Source organism: Echiichthys vipera, assembly GCF_963691815.1.
Source record: "Echiichthys vipera genome assembly, chromosome: 19".
Lineage (NCBI taxonomy): Eukaryota > Metazoa > Chordata > Actinopteri > Perciformes > Trachinidae > Echiichthys > Echiichthys vipera.
The window spans coordinates 7,439,204-7,455,363 of NC_139844.1; the positions used below are offsets into that span (position 1 = coordinate 7,439,204).

Below are 16,160 nucleotides of genomic sequence, written 5' to 3' on the forward strand. Positions count from 1 at the left end.
AACTGGTACAAAGTTGCAAAGTAGAGTATTCATAACATCTCACAATGTTAATGCAGTGTGAATTTTCCCAGTTGGGAACTTGTTTTTGTGATTACTCCAACACCACATAGAAGCAGCACAAATGCTCTATCCGCAATGTTAACAAAAGAGAAAAGCAATTAGAGGACCCGCTCCGTGATTCTATTTTGGATCCGCTCCCAAAATTTAATAGCTCTTGCAATACTGTTCCACCAAGTTTCCACCAACTTTCAGGAAAATATGTATGTACTTAATGTTTTGAAGCATAGAAACATGAGTCTCCCTCGATAATTTGACAAAAGTAGTGCCTGTTCAGAGCGCATGCGGCATGCCAATTCAGAATTGGCCAATTGCTTGGCCCCCTGAGAAGTGCTCATCCATTCAACTTCACATGCAACACTGCTCTCTCTTGGGTCTTCAGCGATATACCTGCCAAGTATGAAGTTGATCGGATGGATGTTTCTTGAGATATGCAAAGATAATTCATGCATAAATACTGTACACAGACAAAGATTTATTCCTTTACAGTTAGTTGATGCTGCCACAGCGCCATTTGGTTTCATCCGAATAACACCCCATTTGTCACGGCCACTCAGACATCACATCTACACATGTCCACCAAATGTGGTTACGACAGCACAAAGCGTTCAGGAGATATGACATGTTTTGTAATATAAGCCCCACCCACAGAATTTGAGCAAACTTTTAAGAGCAAGTAAATGCATAAAAACGAATGGACCATCAAAAATCTAAAAAGGTCTTGTTTTCCAGTTTGGTCCGGAGATGTTCTGGACCAAGTTTGGAGATGATGGCTCAAAATTTGCCGCGAAAATGCTGCTTCAGCTGAAAATGCACCTCACGAGTGTATATCGTTTTCATGTTTGCAGGCTTCTTTTACCTTTGACTTTTTAAAATTTAAATCAAAGAAACACACAATTGTTTGTGTTATGATTTGAAGCAAGGCTTTTATTAACACTAACTTAATCAAGTCCAAGACCAGAGCAGATCAAGTTCTGTTCAAGACCACGATAGGCAATGGGGTCTTTTTAATGCTAATATAGTGATTAAGAGCGTGATCACACTATCCTTTTGGCCGCGGCCAAAACCGGTTTTTCAGCTAAAGTCTAGTACCTTTAAGTAGTGTGAGCGCACCCGCTCCGCGCTCAACTGGGGCCAGCTGGCCCTCCATGGCCCGCTTGAAATAGGTGGGCTTTAGCGGAGCCGTTTGCACATGTACGAGCACGAGCGTGCGCACGTGTACGCGCACGAGCACGAGCCCTACGGCAGTAGCGTTATGTCCGCCTGTTCGGACATGTAAATAGAAGGACGGTCCATGCGCGGACATTTAACAACAACAACAATGGCGGTGAAAGGTTCACGTTGGTGTGATGCGGAGGTGGAGTGTTTACTGCAGATTTGGTCGGATGAAAATATTCAAAAACAGTCGACAAGACGCACAAAAACTCCGAGGTCTATGGAAAGATTTGTAAACAAAGCCACACACACGCGATCAATGCGTGTGACGTGTTACGGCTTGAAGGCGTATGGACAGCAAGAAGTATTGGCCGAGGCCCTGGTAGTGTGAGTACAAACGGGGCTGGGGCGCGGGGGGGAGAGGGAGGGGGGACAAGTACCCTAAAGTCCGGGTCTCGGTCCGGGAGGATAGTGTGAGCGCGCCCTAAGAGCGTGATCACACTATCCTTTTGGCCGCGGCCAAAACCGGTTTTTCAGCTAAAGTCTAGTACCTTTAAGTAGTGTGAGCGCACCCGCTCCGCGCTCAACTGGGGCCAGCTGGCCCTCCATGGCCCGCTTGAAATAGGTGGGCTTTAGCGGAGCCGTTTGCACATGTACGAGCACGAGCGTGCGCACGTGTACGCGCACGAGCACGAGCCCTACGGCAGTAGCGTTATGTCCGCCTGTTCGGACATGTAAATAGAAGGACGGACCATGCGCGGACATTTAACAACAACAACAATGGTGGTGAAAGGTTCACGTTGGTGTGGTGCGGAGGTGGAGTGTTTACTGCAGATTTGGTCGGATGAAAATATTCAAAAACAGTCGACAAGACGCACAAAAACTCCGAGGTCTATGGAAAGATTTGTAAACAAAGCCACACACACGCGATCAATGCGTGTGACGTGTTACGGCTTGAAGGCGTATGGACAGCAAGAAGTATTGGCCGAGGCCCTGGTAGTGTGAGTACAAACGGGGCTGGGGCGCGGGGGGGAGAGGGAGGGGGGACAAGTACCCTAAAGTCCGGGTCTCGGTCCGGGAGGATAGTGTGAGCGCGCCCTAAGTAGTTAGAATGGATCTATGAAGATTGATCTATATTTTAATGTCAAACAAATCAATGCTTACAGTTTAGGCAATGTTATCTAAAACGGATCCCAAATCAGCACACAGGAACAACTTGTCCAGTTCTCAATTCTTAGTTCAAGTCCAACAATCCAATAGACCAAGACAAGAGGACTCGAGTCTGGGCTCAAGTACTACAGCCCGACCTTAAAGTGCTCCAACTGGCAGTCAACTGACATCAACGGGAAGATTATTTTACTTTCAGAAACATGGATGTCCAACGTCAATAGACAACTGTATAAATTATTGTCATTGATTTATCCATTCAAGAAATGCATTGTCATTATGCAAGCACAATAAAATTGCAATTGCGTCAGCCTCAAATTGTGCATTAAAGACATATTTACAAAGAACACAATAAGGCACAAATGTTAGTACAGAATCTAAGCAATAGAAGTGCAAAATACAAGCAATTACAAATCCTAAAATGAGACTCAGTCTACAGTCTGAATTGTTTAGATTAATTACAGTCCTAATGTCCCAAAATTAAATTACTGATGATTAGGATGTGGTTCGACCATCTACTTGTTCTTGTCCGGTGTGGTAAGAGGAAGTGTTGTCCTTCGAAGCATCCTTTCCGGAGTACGATAAATGCTGTAAAGGCCTTCTTTTATCCATGTTGTTGGCCTTATTACGGGTCATTTGCTGCTCCTGCTGCAGGTCACAAAATGTTTTTTTTAGCAGCGAGTCTCTAAAACTGCTCCAAAGAAACATCTCATTTACTGTGTCAATGAAATGTTGTGCTGTTTTTCAGTCTGTAAAACCTGAATGAATGAAATGTCATATCTTTAAAAATATCAGTAAGATTGTGTTGATGGTATTTGGCAGGAGTCTGTCAAGTGTTGAACTGTCATTTACAGTATAATGTTATAACTCTGCTGTGCATTTTACATAAATGTTCAGAAGCTGTGCACAGGAAGTGAACAGGCCACAGTTTAGTGTCTTGCTCAAGGAAACTTAAGCAGAACAAGCTGCTGAAAGTTGCTGTGTTTTGGTTTTGCAGATCATGACTCTGGAAGACGGCTTCTGAAATTCTGTTTGGTATAAAGACTCTTCAGCTACAGGACCAGCGCCACACCGAGCTCTGACCAGGTAAAAGGTACACTCTCACAAACAGCTGGTGCTTTTGGCAATAGGCACAATTATGTGATGAACAACAAAAAACACACACATTCTTCTTGTGTTTTCCGCTTCAGATGGAGGTGAATGCGGTTAAAAAACGTCATCGCACACGATCCAAAGGAGTCAGAGGTATGAGCCTGTTTGTCTGCTTCTGTATTCATAGCCTGCAGTCAGGACCTCTGAATCACTGCACTTTAGAGGAAACATGCTAATGAAGGCTGCCGGGCTATGCTGGCTACGACTGATAGCCGATATCTGCATCTGTTATACCTTCTCAACGGTAACAAATCTTTTGTTAAATGCCTTTTCCTGGTGAAAAAAAACATTACAAATGTGTTGTCTGACTCATGGGTGAGGCAGGCATTAACATAATGTAACTTTAGCTAATGTAGCTTGTTTTTAGGGATGGGCATTTTAAGTAATTTCCATTTTCGAGTGCTTAAATCATTAAAGAGTACTCGCAAAAATAATCTACTCTAAGAATAGTTTCTGAAATGAGTTTCTGATGACTTCTTATGAGTCTGGCAGAAATAAGTTTATGTATTCAAGTTGTATTCACGTCATATTTATTCATATTATGTCTTAATAAAATGGACACAATTGATGTTAGCTAACGTAAGGTTAACATGCTAACTTACCATTAAATGAGTCCACTACACTAGGCTACTGCAGCTAACGTAATTTGGCAAATTCAATCAGTTCAGTTATCCATGGTCAAAACTATCATACTAAAAATAATTTAATGAGCGTGTTGAATGTCGTAACGTTAACTTATGCGTTAGCTTGGTGACCGGAATTATCCACTTATCGTAGTTGGACATGAAGTTTTATTCACATTATGTAATTTAATGCTAGCTAATGTAACGTTAACTTGCCAACGTGCCACTAGGATAGATGAGTCGACATAGTGTAGCTAATATTGTTGCGTGGCAAATTCAATTGCGGTAGCCAAGTGCTGTTATCTGTGGTCAAAACAATCATACCAACAATATTAGCACGCTGAAGGTTGTTATAATTTACACTATAATATTGCACTCATTCGACCTGTACCTCTTTTCATAGATGGTTGCATAGTGTAGTAATTTATATGACAGTTACAAAGCACAAAAAATGAATTGATTTAAAGTGTTAAGAACATATTCTTTGTTTATCTGGTAGGTATTAATGCTTTGTGGTACAGTAATAATAATGCCCTCTTCATTTTTCTTGACAACGTTGAACAACAACATACTGTTTAATGTCTGTACTACAAATACTTCAGTAAATAATTCCGTCTTTGTCCCTTTTGTCTACACTCCCCACATTTATGCTAAATGTGAATACTTGACTCTGAACATAATTAAATGTTAATCTGAAGCTCACATACAGCAGATGTGTTAATCATTGTTGTTTGTTGATGTTTTAACATGATTTAATTTTGTTCTGTGTCTGTGTGAAGCCGCTGTGGAAGCAGTGACACAGGAGTTATTCAGGTAGGACAACCTCTGATGATCAGCACTCCAAAATACATTCATAATTGTACTGCACTATTAATGTTATTAGACTTTGGTATTGCATTATTTTGAACTAGAAGTGGAGGAGTTGACCAGCTCTTTACTCCATGCATCCATGTATTCAGACTTGTCACAGATTATTGGGTTGTATAGTGTTTTCTTTTTACATTGGTGAAACCAGAACAGGCGTCAATGACAAAAAAAGTATATTATAAAAATGCGGCTTTAAACTGGATAAATGTAAATTTATGACAGCTTCTGGCAGACGACCACAGCGCTGACTCATGCACAAAGAGGATAGACATTGACAGGCCACCAAACCTAATGGAGCGTTACCTTCAATAAAATGAAACATTTCCCCGGAAACATTCGGGGTAATGTAGGTACACAACTCAACTAAATATCTAACAAAAGGTCTTGTCCTTTTTAGACATTTTAATGGAGAAAAAGTTACATTTTATGCCTTTAAATCTAAATTGACCAAAAAAATTCATCTCATTTTGATGACTTAGTACATTTTGCCGGAGAAACACACCCGCAGCTGCTGACAGTAAATGCTGACTATCACTGCTACCTGTGTGTGTGTGTGTGTGTGTGTGTGTGTGTGCGCGCACAGGTGTGTACGTGTGTGTGTGTGTGTGTTCTGCTTCACTTAATCTCATTTAGTAAAACTGACAAATATTGGTGTGTGCAGCAGATTATGGTTGAACCCGGTCTGATCCAGGTCAACGCTTTACTGTAAACAACATGTCGTGTGTGTGCTGCGAGAGCTCTGAGCAGAGGAGAAGAAAACTCGCAGTGATTCACCCACATTTCAAATCTGATGAGTGCCGGTGAGGGCCGTGCACCCGGGGCCAGACGTGGACCGAGAAGCTTTGAAGTCAGCAGCAACGGGAGAAATGACTCATACAGTAAAGACTGTGAAATACTATAAGCACGCCATGAGCAGTCATTGAATATTTTTTTTCCCATCAAATTGTATGATTCCCCACCCCAGTCACTGACTAATCTGACTAATCTGCAGGGATAAACATATATAAAATGAATGTGACGTGGGAGCTTTTTGGGGGGGGATAAGACGTGTGGCCATGATATCTAAACTCTTCTGTGACTTAATGTTAATTGCTTAATAAAGTCATCACATCTGTCGGCTCAGTGGGAATCAGAGTTGACATCAAAGCTCTTGTTTGTCTAAAGCCCTATTCGGACGGGATCAGTTTAATGTGGGGACTGGAGGTTTTAGTCCCGTCCTGATGCGCCATGTCAGTAATTATTCCTCTTTTTCTCATAACTGCATATGTTTCCATGTGAACAGATGCTAACGGCCTTCTTAACCTGCCGGTAGGTGCAGTCACATACTTACCCAAAACTATGATGCTGATTACGGCCGTTTTATAGAATAATGACGTCCACAACAGGTGGAAAACTAATATTTTTGTTGACCCACTGACCCTGGTTTTGCGTCTGTTTCAGCTTCAATATCTTGGGAACATTTCTCCCATCACTTAAAACAGATAACCAAGACTGGTTTTATAGCTGTGCCTCTTCTCTGCGTCGACGTTGACATCGATGAGTGATACGGACCTCTGCGCTGAGATCAGGGGAAACAACTCGGGGGTCAGAAAACTTTCTCAAAGAAATATTCAGTTGCTTTGGAAACTAGTGGAAGCTTCTCTCCGCGGAGAAAACAAGTTTTTCATAGTCTTCTGAAAAAAAGGGAAGATTTTAAACGCCTGAGCTTAAGGATTGCACTGATGCATTGTGGGAATTTTAAGCGTGATTGGAGGTGCGCACACACACACACACACACACACACACACACACACACACACACACACACACACACACACACACACACACACACACACACACACACACACACACACACACACACACACACACACACACACACGCAGATCAATACAGCAACACGATCAGTCTCTGCTCCCACACTGATTGATGAGCCGCCTCACCTTGAACACACCGCCTCCTCTTCTTTTTTTTTCCTCCACTCGTTTTTCTTCTCATCACATTTTTTTCTACTCCCTCCTGCTCTTCCCCCTCTTTCTACTTATATTTCCCTCTTCCACCTCACTTCCTCACCCATGCTTCACGCTGTTCTCCTCTTTTTATTTCCCTTTTCTTCCTCTAATCTGCCACATTCTTCATCTCCTTCCTCATCCCTCTCTTCTTCCTCCCTGTCATCGTCTTCCTCCTCTTCCATTTATATTCATTGCCGTTATCCTCTTTTTCCTCACTCTCTTCCCTTTGTTCCTTCACCTCCTTGCCTTTCTTCTTCATCTCCTTCCTTGTAATCCTCTCCCCTCCTTCCCTTTCATTAGCCTTCTTCTCTAGCTCTTTACCACCTCTCTCCTATTTTTCTTCCTCCTCATCTTTCTCCTCTTCCTCCCTTGCTGTTATCCTTTTTCCTAACCCTCTTCCTCCTTTACCCCTCTCTCTCCTTGTCCTCCTCTTCCACCGGATTTCATCCTGCTTTTATTTCTTATTCTCCTCCTCTTCCTTCAATTTCTTGCTGTTCTTTTTCTTTCCTTGCCCTCTTCCTCACCTTCCATCTTCTTGCCTTCCTCCTCTTTCCCACTTTCTTTATCTCCTTCCTTGTCCTTCTCTTTCTTTTCCTCCCCTAAATTTTCCTCTTCTTCTACCTCTTTCTCCTCCTTCCGTGCCATTATCCTCATCCTCCTTTCTTCCATTACCTTCTTGCCTTTCTCCTCTTTCCCATCTTCATCTCCTTCCTTGTCCTTCTCTTCCTTTTCCTTCCCTAAATGTTCCTCTTCCTTGTCTTAATCTTCCTCCTTCTGTGCCTTTATCCTTTTTTCCTCCCCCTCTTCCCCTTCTATTTCCGTTTTCCTCCTCTAATTCTTATTCTTCCTCCTTCGTCTTCCTCCCTGCACTCGTGATGTCAAATCTTCACATTTATCTTCGTGCTGCTCTCATTTTTAGCCTGCAGTTACAGAGTGTGCAGATCAGGTGATATCGGGTGGAGGGGTGGGTGGAGCCCTGCAGTGTGTGTGTGTGTGTGTGTGTGTGTGTGTGAGCGGGGAGAGGTCAGAGGTCGCGAGTGTGGAGTCCCTGAAGCCAGGCGGCGTGCGTTGGCTGGCGGTCTGCGTGTCTTCGGGGCAGAGCGGCCTGCAAAGCTGCAGCAGAGTGACTCAGAGCTCTGGAGAAATCTGCAGAAACGATCCTTAAAACATGAAACGCACACACATCCAGACAGAAACACTTCAACCTGCTGCCCGGTGTGATGTGTTCGTGTTCCTCTAAATCATCAAGGCCAGATGAAAATAATGTTCATTCTAAATTCACCAGCCTTCTCAAGTTCCTCCACTTCAGTTGCGTTTCCTCCCCGTGCTGATCTGCCCTCTGGACAACAGAGAGTCCATGATACTTTAACCTTCTGTTATAGGTATTCATTCTTGTGCAATGCTCCTTTAAAAGGCTGTAGCGGGGTCTAGCTGAAAGGTAGTTTGCAGATATTGGCACTGATGGGAATAACGGTGTTACTTGTTTCACTAACGCGTAATTGATTACTCTTTCCATTGTTATAACGCTGTAAGTGCTACTGCCAAAAATAATGCAGGCCGTTACTGTAATTATTAGCTCATTGAAGCTGTTTTAATCAGACCAACTAGATCTCTAGGCCAAAGGCTGTTCCTCCATGGTGAGGGGCAACGGAACCGCCGCGTAAATGATGATGATTGGCTGAGTTCACGGTAAGCCAATCAGAGGCTGGGCCGGTGTTGTTGACACAAAGTTGAAAGCATGCAAGGTTGCACACATATCGAGAAAAGTGTCTCTTCTTCTCTGTTGTGGGTGTATTTCTGGGGCAGAGTTACAGCACCACATACAGGCTGGCATGTGTATTACAGCGCTTTGGCTCAGTTATTCAAATTCAAATTCTCTGACACATTTGAGCATTTATAAATGTAGATGAAAGTAACACAATAGTTACTTTCCATAGTAAGTAGTTACTTTAATAATTTGTAATTCAGTAACTTATTAATACATTTTTGGGAGAAGTAACTAGTAACTGTAACTAATTACTTTTTTAAAGTAACATGCCCAACACTGGATATTGGTATCATAAGAAACTAGATGATCTAATGAATCCATTGGTATCATGGTATCCATGTCATGCTAGCTTGTTGTGAAGGAGGTTAAATAATACTTAGGCTAAATTTTGTTGAAGGAGAAACTGGCATGTGTATTTTCAAAGGGGTCCATTGACCTCTGACCTCCAGATATGTGAAGGTAAATGACAAGTCTCCTCTTTACAGAAACAGACTTTATGATAATCCGAACGGTTTAGGGCAATAACCATACAGATTTTATTTGTATTTTGGCCTTTTCTGAAGTATTTTATACGTCAAGAGATAAATGTTATTCCGATGTTGTATTGGTCACTCTCAACTGCTTCACTGCAACTTTCTTACATTAAGTTCTTTAGCATTTTAACCCAAACCACATTTATACCACACCCAACCTAACCACGTAACATCAGTATTGTTTGAATTCACACTGAAGTCCCAGACTGTTAAAAGCTTCTAGGGGTCCTAACAGCGACAGTTACCATGTGAATTGATGAGAACAGCCTTCTGAACCTGCTCATATAGTTGATATCCATTGATTTTGAGTAGTAGTTCTGCTTCAACAGAAATACTACACTGGAGAGTTGTCAAGATGCTAGAACTTTAAAATTGATACCAATACCATTTTCGATACAACAGGGAGAAAGTAACAAAAAAAATAAGAAATATGACAAATCTGTTTTATTGTGTTGTATCGTTCAGGGATTTCTGTGGACATTAAATGATTCCATGAAGGAGGTTAAACCTTGGATTCAGTCGATGAATCAGTTGTTGTTAGTCAGGTTTCTCCACAGTGTAAACAGGGATCTGCTCCATGCTAATGTATTCAGCTACAGTCCTGTTTATCTTCTTTTTTTTGCTGACTTGGCTCCATATTATCTCTGCTGATTAAACAGAGTTGGTAAAGCAGCTGACACGGTTTCTGTCTCGTTGCTGGTTGACTTTTCACACACACGTTATTGTGTCTACCTGTTAAATTAATGTCTGTTAATGTTACGCTAACGTAACTATTATTAGACGCTTGTTTACATCCTTTGCCTCTCCCTGGTCGTTAGCCTCATATGCTAAATACTTCCAAACGGCTCTTTTCCTTAGTTCATTTTCTACTTTAAATGGTCTGAAGGTACTCCAGCAGCAGCAGCTGGGTTCAGTCTGCTCAGTGTTCATCATCAAATCAGATACCAATTGTTGTTAACGATTCTTCCAAGTATTAATTTTTTTGACAACCCTTTAGAACACTGCACGCCAAATGACACCCACTAAATCTAAAATCCGATCAGAAATGATCTCACATCGTGCAGTGTGTGCCCAGCTTACAACGCTACTTTAGCTAAAAAACAAAATCCAGGTGTAAAGCAAGGTTCAGATGGATACAAGGTCCTCATATTGCTTCAACAATGATACAGTTTATGTGCTGCAGCGTGACCGTGTGTGTGTGTGTGTGTGTGTGTGTGTGTGTGTGTGTGTGTGTATGTGTGCGTGTGTGTGTTTCCTCCTCAGCTGTCCCACTCCTGGCTGTGATGGCAGCGGTCACGTCAGCGGGAAGTACGCCAGACACCGCAGGTATGAGCTGCTCCACTGATTCTTGCACGTTGGTAATGAAGTGTTTATTCAGTTAGCTCTTTGTGTCGAGGAATTTTAGGTGTTAAAAGGAGTGAAGAAGTTACCTGATATTAAGGACATTTTGCTTGGATGCTGATTGGTTCATATTCTTCTAATAACGCTGTGTTTCTGCTTTTTTGCTGATGCTTAAGAATTACTTACTTCCCCTCAAAGTTTTTTCGGTCTGAGAAATCACACAGTTTGGTTTATAAGTCTAATGAAAGACATGCTGACTTCTGAGGGATTTCTCTTATTTTACACTCTAAACTGAGATCTGATATATTGTGTTAAAAATTATGCATTACCCACTCGTCTCTGCTGACATTTTCTGTGGCTGAGGCTGCATATTCAGTCATATTCTTAACTGTAGGACACTTAAATTATTAAACCAAAACGGACAAAGGTGAAGCCAAGAAAGCAGTCTTTATGTGTTGTTGTCAAGTGTGTTTCGTTGTGAAAGGTATGGACAACAGCTTCAGAGATTCCCATTTCTTCTTTCCAACTTTTATTTTGAAAGACTCTTCTCAGAAATAAGGGTGTGTAACAGGGCGCTGTTGACATTCAAACCTCCCTGAAAAATACAAATAGTCAAATATGCTTAACCAGTTGCATCCCACTGCATTTCCTCAGCTTGTTAAGTTTCCAGATGCAGTTCGTTTGGCAGTCAGACTTGACTGAAAAATGTTTCCAGTGACATGTGATTTTCCAAAGCCTGGATTTCATACTATAATTGGGGGGTTTGATGTGACAGGAGCAGCTGACTCTGCAGGCAACGCCGTTGGTACAATTGAAGACACCAAGCTCATGTCTTGGATATTTCTTTTATAGGAATTTAGGAGTTTTAACAACCTGACACTAATTTTTCATTCTAAAAGACTGATTAATGTGGCTGTGTTTGGGTACAAACATGATAATTAATGACTTAGAATCAGCCTGTGAATGTTCTCATTTGTCCAGGTCATCGTTATCCCCAAAGCAATTTCAGTCAAAAACAACTGGACTTGGTTATTTGTCTAGGAAGACGTTTCACCTCTCATCCAAGAGGCTTCATCAGTTCATATACGCATCTGACCAGGCTGGGACTGGTCCAACTATCTGGTGTGGAGATCCTGGTATTTAACCTCTCACAAGGCCGATGATGTCACTGGAACCCTTTGTGCTCCAAGTGCCAACTGCCGTCGTTAGAGTGACATTGGTGGGAAGTTGGTTTCGACTTTGTTAGTGCTCTATTGAGTCTTAAAGACAGTCGTTGGAGTCACAGGAGGCCATTTGGGAACAGTTGTTCTTTGAGGTTAGATTGTTGAATCTCCTGGGAAGGGATGAAAGGGCTGCAATGTAAATTGGAGATAAGTGGTGCTTAGACCTCCTCCTCTGTTTAGCGATGACTTAGGATGAAAGAGATTTAAATGTTTCTGTCAGAATGTTGAAATTTACAGAAACGTAACTTGAAATATAACTTGTACAGCCTTTCCTGGTCAACAGTGGCTGTGGTGGCCATGTCTGCAGGCTTCACTCAGCGGCTCAGAAACCGAATCGTTACCGACAATAAATGAGCTCACGTCACGGTTTCAAACCTCCTGGATTGGCAGCGTTTGCAGGTCGCAGCCTGCAGCTCAGTAAATCCACCGCTCTGTCACAGGGCCGCAGATAGAAAACCAATCACGCAGAGTCTGCAGCTGTGACGGCCCCGGGGTCACAACCCACCGATGGGTCGTCGTCCTGCAGGCCGGAGGGGCGGGACTGCGTTGACGGTTCCTGCCTCAGATCTCTTTGGAAACGGTCAATTACAAACAAATGCATCAAAAAAACGTGTCCAGGGCTGAAATCTTAGTTTTTCTGAAGTAAACCTGCAGGCAGAATAAGATCAAAGTCTTATTTTTCTTACATTAGGTTTTAAACTGCAAATAGGATTTGATGATTTCATTTTCTTCTAATACAAATATGTTTGCTTTTTTTATTAGTGAAGCTACAAAAACATTCTTCTTCACCAATCATGGTTGAAATATCCCACATTTGATAAAACAGGTGAAATATACATCAAAGCAGGTGCACTGAAGGGAACCACAGAGGTTTTTTACTCACAGAAAAGTAGAATTTGGAAGGCTGGATATGAGGCTGTGGAGGAGGCAGATTGATGTCATTTGGGTATCGGCATATTTTAGGTGAAACAATCAGACTGAAACATCCATTATGAAATCAAAGCACTCGTTGAGATGTTTTGAGGTTATTTTGGAGCATCTCTGCGGCTTTGTTTTTCAGTTTTAGAGCTGTGTATGTGTGTGTGTGTGTGTGTATGTGTGGGAGGCTGGCATATAGAGGTTGCACGGCTCAGGACAGCGGTGGTTTGATGCCCGAGGTAACAGAGAGATAATGAGAAGGGCAGGATGGCGAATCGCTGGCAGAGCAGACTGATGGTGCTGCAAAGGGCACGCAGGAAAATCCAGCATGAGTCACACTCCAAAATAAGAGCTCTGATATCCATAACAAAAAAAATAAAAAGGCAGGTTTATAAAGGATAAGACGTAATGTTTGTGGGTTGCTTTATGATATGATACCTTTTGTCATCTGACCTTCATCCTTTCACCTCTCGGCTCGTCATTCGTGAGACCTTCAACAGATAAATAGAGAGGTGCGTGTGCCTTTCTACAAATCAGGTCCAATCAGTTGAACTGATGACAGATGAACTCCAATCAAGGTGTAGAAACATCTCAAAGATTATCAGAAGAAATGGGACGCACCTGAGCTCAATTTCAAAGACTCTGAATACTTAAGTCCATGGAGGGATGATGAACCCCCCCCCCCCCCCCCCCCCACCTCTGTCTACGTAGGAACAAGACACCCTAATTCAATAAGTCAACTGTTAGTTGTTTTGTAGCCATTTTTTTTCTTTTCGGTCATTTTACATCCGTTTTTTGTTGTTTTGTATGTATTTGTAATTGTTTTGCCATTTTTGGACTTTTTGCATCTTTTTGTGGTGTTTTTGCATCTATATTTAGTCATTTTGCATTTTTTTGTATTGGTTTTGCATCTATTTTTAGTCATTTTGCATTTTTTTGTATTGGTTTTGCATCTCTTCATGTATTTTTTCATGTATTTGGGCTCATGTTCCATCTATTTCTAATCATTTTGTGTCTTTGTTGTCATTTTTTATCTCTCTGCCATCATTTTTTGGTCTTTTTTCAGTCATTTAGCATCTATTCGTGGTTGTTTTGCATGCCTATAGTTAATTTTTTTCTCTTTGTGATCATTTTGTTGGGTTATTTCTACAACATTTTACTAGTCAGGGCCCCTGAGCCTGTGACCAGTGGGCCCGTTCAGTAATCCAGCCATGCTTTTATATTTCCCTGTTTAGATCAATGAGGGACAACAAAACTTTTTTGGCTTGTGGGTGTGGTCCAAATAAGTTTGTCTGTAGTGTTACTCGTACAGTCAGCAGCACACACCCTACCTGAAGGTTACGAGGTTAAATGAAAGAAAAGAAACATAAACACTTGACTGTCCGGGAGTTTTTTCAAAAGGTGATTGTTTCCTGCAACAAACAAGAAGCTCCGTCACTTTTCTTTCTCCGTGAAATGAAGCTGCCCTCAAGTGCAGTCGGAAAATGACGAGATCATACCAACGACCTGACGGAAAACAATGATGATTGAATAATGAAGTCTACTTGTGCTGCATTAGGGGATTAAAGAACAAGACACTCCTAGCGATTCAGCGGAGCTGCCTGAGGCCGTGTGAGCGCAGCCTAAATCCCGGAGCACCTGTGACGAACGGTGAGGTATTTGGGAACGAGAACAGGTTGGAATACTAAAGAGGAAATTTAAGAGTCTGCTAGGTCTTTTCATGGAATCTGTTGACAATAAGAAAATGAATTTCGCTCCTAATAACCTTCTGGTGTGAGAGCCATCACATTTCTTCACATTGTGCTGCTGGGATGTTTAACTTCTTTTAGCAGAGATGCAGTTGGTGCTGTGTGAATGAGTTGGGGGGGGGGGGGGGGTGTTCAAAGTCATTGTCTTTCCCCCCTCTGTTCCTTTCTTCCTCCCCTACCTTTCTTTGTCTCTCTCTCTTTCAATTCACTCCTATCTCTCTCTCTCTCTCTGGAGGATGTCACCATGGCGACAGCACCGTGCGGATGCTGCAGTATGAGGACCAGGAGGGATGCAGCCTGTCTCCCATGGCAACCGCTAGTATAGGATGTGAACATCCTGTCGCCCCCCCCCCCCCCCCCCCCCCCGCGCTATTCGTCTCACCGCCGTCACCACCCAATCTCTTATATACACCCCCTACCACTACCTCCGTTGGTGCCAGAGTGTTGCCACGGCGATGAGTGTTGGCACGTGGCGTTGCCGGGGGCAATGATTCCACCTAACCACACATACCTAGATGTAATTATCAAGCTGCAGCTGATATTCCTGCATCTCTCCCTTCGCTGACAGCCAGAATGTTCAAATATTATTCATTTCCACCTGCCGAACAATAATTTAGGCAAATCAAACAGTGATTCAGCTTCCCTTCATTCATGCAGTTCTGCTTTTAAATAAGGGCTCAAGGTATGTTACACTGCAGGTAACTGCAGCAACAGTACTGATGCTTCAGCCTCTGATAGCAGTTAAATGACGGCTGACTACAAAAACCTGTTAAAACATTAAGGTGGATTTAAACACCGCCTCGCTTTGTTGCAGAAATAGACTCCAGGTGTTCTCCTTGAGACAATAATGGACTCCAGGTGTCCTCCTAGAGACAATAATGGACTCCAGGTGTCCTCATAGACAATAATGGACTCCAGACGTCCTCCTAGAGACAATAATGGACTCCAGGTGTCCTCATAGACAATAATGGACTCCAGGTGTCCTCCTAGAGACAATAATGGACTCCAGGGGTCCTCATAGAGACCATAATGGACTCCAGGTGTCCTCGTAGAGACAGAAATGGACTCCATGTGTCCTCGCAGAGACAATAATGGACTCCATGTGTCCTCATAGAGACAGAAATGGACTCCAGGTGTCCTCCTAGAGACAATAATGGAGTTCAGGTGTCCTCATAGAGACAAAAATGGACTCCAGGTGTCCTCGTAAAGACAATAATGGACTCCAGTTTTCGTCATAGAGACAGAAATGGACTCCAGGTGTCCTCATAGAGACAGAAATGGACTCCAGGTGTCCTCGTAGAGACAATAATGGACTCCAGTTTTCGTCATAGAGACAGAAATGGACTCCAGGTGTCCTCATAGAGACAGAAATGGACTCCAGGTGTCCTCGTAGAGACAATAATGGACTCCAGGTGTCCTCATAGAGACAATAATGGACTCCAGGTGTCCTCATTTGAGACAGAAATAGACTCCAGGTTTCCTCGTAGAGAAAATAATGGACACTATAAACAGACTTGAAGTAACTTGTTGTTGCTGCAAACAACCCATAATGCAACATTCTTTGCTGAAGCTGGTGTTACAGTACTTTCATCATTCGAA

At 42.5% G+C, this 16,160-nt stretch overlaps 1 protein-coding gene across 1 annotated transcript in view; it reads left to right on the forward strand.

Moving 5' to 3' along the window:
- Positions 1-3,569: 3,569 nt before the first annotated feature.
- Positions 3,570-16,160, forward strand: part of myt1la (myelin transcription factor 1-like, a) — a gene marked incomplete at both ends in the record, with an annotated part of 50,710 nt that continues 38,119 nt past the window's right edge. The window contains 3 exons of the mRNA XM_083934538.1: positions 3,570-3,624; positions 4,934-4,967; positions 10,595-10,657. Of these exons, the coding sequence (XP_083790664.1) occupies positions 3,570-3,624; positions 4,934-4,967; positions 10,595-10,657 (152 nt within the window). The remainder of the gene's footprint in view (positions 3,625-4,933; positions 4,968-10,594; positions 10,658-16,160) is intronic.